The sequence below is a fragment of the Oratosquilla oratoria genome, chromosome 18 (genome assembly GCF_046742065.1).
Source record: "Oratosquilla oratoria isolate Oo_2021 chromosome 18, ASM4674206v1, whole genome shotgun sequence".
Taxonomy (NCBI): domain Eukaryota; kingdom Metazoa; phylum Arthropoda; class Malacostraca; order Stomatopoda; family Squillidae; genus Oratosquilla; species Oratosquilla oratoria.
The window spans coordinates 15,731,967-15,736,966 of NC_134794.1; the positions used below are offsets into that span (position 1 = coordinate 15,731,967).

At 36.1% G+C, this 5,000-nt stretch overlaps 1 protein-coding gene across 1 annotated transcript in view; it reads right to left on the minus strand.

Annotated features, from left to right (window-relative positions):
• The window catches only part of LOC143035079 (astacin-like), a 15,823-nt gene extending 10,998 nt beyond the window's left edge, over window positions 1–4,825 (minus strand). Inside the window, exons 1-3 of the mRNA XM_076201588.1 lie at window positions 4,668–4,825; window positions 3,878–4,014; window positions 604–834 (exon numbers count right to left, since the gene is read on the minus strand). Coding sequence (XP_076057703.1) covers window positions 604–834; window positions 3,878–4,014; window positions 4,668–4,699 — 400 coding nt within the window. The 5' untranslated portion in view covers window positions 4,700–4,825. The remainder of the gene's footprint in view (window positions 1–603; window positions 835–3,877; window positions 4,015–4,667) is intronic.
• Window positions 4,826–5,000: the final 175 nt, after the last annotated feature.

The window sequence follows — 5,000 nt, forward strand, 5'->3', positions numbered from 1 at the left end:
ACGCTTGCCTTGGAGGGAAGGCGAGTGGTCCCGAGATGTGATAAAAATCACCTGGACTTCGGTTCCCCAACTGCAGCTATCTTCCCCCTCCCTTCATCAATCACTTAAGGTACGTGTTACCCACACCACCTCATCTACCACTTTCTTCCACTGTCCAGGAATTTGCGTCAAACTTCTCCACTTCCTTTCTCCACTATCTGTCTGGTCTTTCTTGTCAACGCTTCCCATCTCGCGGCGTCCAGTCAGTAAGACGCTCGCTTCCATTCACTTTTCTCTCTTCTATCTTTTCATTATGTTTCTCTCTATTCTCCTCCTTTACCCAACTCCCCATTCCTCAATTTCGTCAATTTTCAAAATTCAAAATCCGTATATCATAATTTGGTTTATACGATAGACATCCTGGAAAGATTTAACCAAAACGCCCAGTCTCAAAGTTTAAAGTCTTTAGAATTTATGAAATCATCTGATTTTAGCCGGAACAAAATACTTGAATATCAACACATGTAAATACGATTTCAACTCCTTTATATTGACGCACTCTATATATTTTGTTCTGATTAACGTCAGACGATTTTATTCGGCTTGAGGGACCTCAATACTTACTCGTCGCTTTGGTTACGTTAAGAAGTTTGTAAGGAATCACAGCATTCGGCCAGGGTTTGGGCAGAGCTCTGGTTTCTCTTGTCTCTATTTCATTGACAAATGCGTCATCTTCGTCGTAATAGTCTTCCTCAATGGACTGTAGATCATCGTCGACGACGCGGCCGTGTTTGGCGAGATATGACGTCATATCGCTGAAGCGTTCGGCGTCTATAAGCGAGTCGAGGACAGCATCTGGTGGATATGGAAAGCATTATTAAGGACTACCGTATCTTGTAAGAAATTAATAAACAAATAGATAGAATAGATAATTGGATAAATAAGTAAATAGATAAATCAATAAATGGATAGATAAACAAATTGATAAATAGATAAATTAATAAATATATAAATAGACTGATCAAAGAAAAATTACACGGAGTTTCGAATATTTCTGATAATCCATAGCACACGCAGTTCGCTATTTTGATAAAACAATGTCAGATCAATTTATAGTAACCATATTCTGTACATACAAATTTTTGTTTAACCCTTTTGCTACTGAGGTAGTGCCACGGAACCGAGTATATTGAAACGACAATAACGCCTTCGATATGTGAAAAATACGTCACTTTCAATCATTATCACTGTCGTTTTTTTTTTTTTCGTCTAAGCTCAGATTTTTAACATCCCGTCCAATATCTTGATTTACTTATTCCTACCATATCCTAAACTAAACTAATATCATTTAACCTGACATAACGACATAACGAAACGCAAAACGACACTAATATTTGACATTTTTCTCCCAAAAACACAACTCGGCCAAACACAACCTTTTGACGTTTCTTTTTTTATATATAAATAACAATTGTAGCTAAATTAAAATAATAATAATAACAATGGTAAAAATATATAATAATGATACTACCTACTACTACTAACTACTTCTACTACTACTACTACTACTACTACTACTACTACTACTACTACTACTACTACTACTACTACTACTACTAATAATAATAATAATAATAATAATAATAAAAATAAATAATGATAATAATAATAATAATAATAATAATAATAATAATAATAATAATAATGATAATAATAATAATAATAATATAATGATAATAATAATAACTAACTTTGATAATGATCATAATAATATTCCCCGATGTATTTTGATGTGCTGACATTTATCTTCAATAGTTCTTGTCGATAAAAAGCCTCAGAAACTTAAAAAAAACGTCTAATTCATGGGAGAAATTCAAGATAAGATATAGGCCCTTCCCTACCGAGTGGGTTGCCATGGAAACGAATCAAATCGCCTGAGTGTTGCCAAGTGATTCTATTTACCCGAAGGAATCCTAAGCTGACGGTAACAGGATTACAAAGGACTAGGTCGGATGCGAAAAAATATGATAATGATAAATGAATAAATAAACAAAAATTATAATAATATAGATGATAATAAATAGAATAAATAAATATGTAAAGTTAAATAATAAACAAACAGGTAAGTAATAGACAATAACTTGAGAGATAACTAATAATGAATATTAATCAAGCAAATAATAATAAACAAACAAACAATAACAAACATATAAATGAATAATATAAAATAAATGACAGGCATTACAGCATCTTGCTTAGGTGTTTATCTAAATGAATCTTAAAGCTTCGAACTAAACTACATTGAACTGCCTTTGGGAGAACATAAGAACATAAGAATGAAGGAGACTGCAAGAGACCATAAGGCCTACACTAGGCAGCTCCGTATCCATCACCACCTGTCATCCCCATCCATTAAGTTGTCTAATCGTTTTTTAAAACAATCATAGTGTCAACACTCACTACATGGTTGCTAAGTCTATTCCATTCGTTGACCACCCTATTATTAAACCTATACTTTCATATTTCCCTCTTAAATCTAAATGTGTCCAATTTAAACCCATTACTGTGAGTCCTGCCCTGTTGTCTTAATAAGATTACCTTGTTTGCGTCACCCCTATTAAAGCCTTTGATCCACTTGAACACCTCTATTAGATTACCCCGCACTCTGCGTCTTTCCAGAGAATGTAAGTTAAGGTGTCTAAGCCTCTCCTCGCAAGGTAAATTTCTGAGCTCATGTATAATTTTGGTCATTTTCCTCTGTACTAATTCTAGTGAATTGATGTTCATTCTATAAGACCAAAACTGTACCGCATAGTCAAGAATAGGTCTAACTAACGCTAGATAGAGTTTGATCATTACCTCTGCACTTTTATTCGTAACCGCCCTAGCAATAAAATCTTATGTTCAGTTAGCTTTATTCCTGGCGCTAATGCACACTTTCCTGGATTTAAGTTCAGAACTCACTTGAACTCCCAAGTCTCTCTCGCACTCAGTTTTCTCTGAAACGTGTTATCTAAGCAGTATCTACATTTAACACACTGCACTTTGAGATATCGAAGTCCATTTGCCATTTCACTGACAATGAGTTCAATTTGTTAAAATCGCCCTGCAGAATATCGGCGTCGTCTCTTGACCTAATTAGGCGTCTTATTTTAGTGTCGTCCGCAAACTTACTAACATCACTATTAATCCCATTGTTCAAATCGTTTACAGTATGTACATAATGAACAATAAGGGACCCAAAACCGAGCCCTGGGGAACTCCACTAGAAACACTTCCCCATTTAGATTTGACACCATTCATGGTCACTGATTCAAGCTCTAATCTATTCTAACACTTTTCCTCCTATATCATGGGCTTTGATTTTATTTAGTAGTCTCTGGTGGGGCACCTTGTCGAACGTTTTACTAAAGTCAAGGTAAATAACACCGTAACTATCATTGCTATCTGACGCCTTATATACGTTAGTGTAAAAAGAAGATTAATCACACATGACTTATCCTTGGGGAAACCATGCTGTGAGTCACGAATCAAATTATGCCTCTCGATGTGATCTCTGAGTCTATTAACTATTATTGATTCAAGCATTTTACCTATAACTGAGGTCAGACTGATTGGTCTGTAGTTGCATATAGACGATTTATCTCTATGAAAACAGGAACAACGTTTCCTACCCCCAAGCAATAGGCACAATACCAGCGTCTACCGACTTATTAAATATTTCTGTTAACTGGTCACAGATTTCAAATTTACACTCTTTAAGCACTCTCGGAATTTTTTTTGTCTAGACCCGGGGATTTTGTAGCTTTAAGTTTTTCAATCTGACTACTTCAATCTTGCCAATGCTTATAGTTGATAGTCTACTCGGGTCAACTTGAGCTGTACTCGTCTTACTCACAGTGTCTGGGATCTAAGTCATAAGCTGTGCCCTTGACGACGATCAATTCGGCGTCCGAAAGATGCAGCAGGGAAACAGCTGCAGCTGCTATCAGGAGCCACCAGGAGCCAGGCATTGTGTGCTCAGGGACAGTAGCACTGAAAAACAAGAAGAGATCTGAAAAACTCTCTCAAATTATTAGAAAAAAAAAAACAATTATACCAGGAAATACCAAGCGAACTTCATGAGGCAAAGTTCTTATAGTGAATAATTTAACATATATTTGTAGCAAGTAGTAGATTTATGATAATGCACGCTTTTTATGTTACAACAGAGTATACTTAAAAACGAAAGCTATATTCGCATGGATGAAATAAGACAAAATTATCTATAGCGCAGCGCGCAAGACCATACAGTTGAATTACAATTAAAAAATCCATTAAAGAGCCTTCCACTACCTGTGCCTTCCACTACCTGTGCCTCCAACTACCTGTGTCTCTCACTTACCGGTACTGCACGCCTTTGAACCCATCACTCCTCTATCTGTCGCTTATATACAATATGCCAAGCTCCCAGCATGATAAAGAAAATAAATAAAAAAACAGATAAAGATAAGACATTTGCAGATGAGTTAAGACGTATATTGTTCTGAAAACCTTAACATATGTAAGTTGTTTGTAGTTTTGTTTGGAATGGTTTTATGTGATACAATAGGTTTATCAGTTAGGCCACATAAAAAGAAATAGTTGATAATCGTTCTTGCCTCTGTAATTTTTTGTCGAAATATATGCATGAAAATATGCAAACTCACCAGCTAGAACTTTGACAAATGATTGCCTGCATTACTCCAGTAGCGGCTCGTTGTCAAATTTCCTGTCAGAGAATTCTGCGTAGAATTTAGAAAGAGACGTGTCGTTGGCAATGCTCAGTCCATACCAGGGCTTTAAGAGGGTAGAATTGCCCTCTTGCGCTATGCTACCTACGATGAAAACCATAAAATAGCCGTAAACCAGACACTCCGGCGCTTTCACTGAGTGCGCCGATTGGTACCGAGGCACACTCGGGCACGTTCCGTTATTTTTTTTCCCCGAGAGAAAGCATCTTATCGACGGTATGTATTTTTGAATATTTAAGTACATGGGCT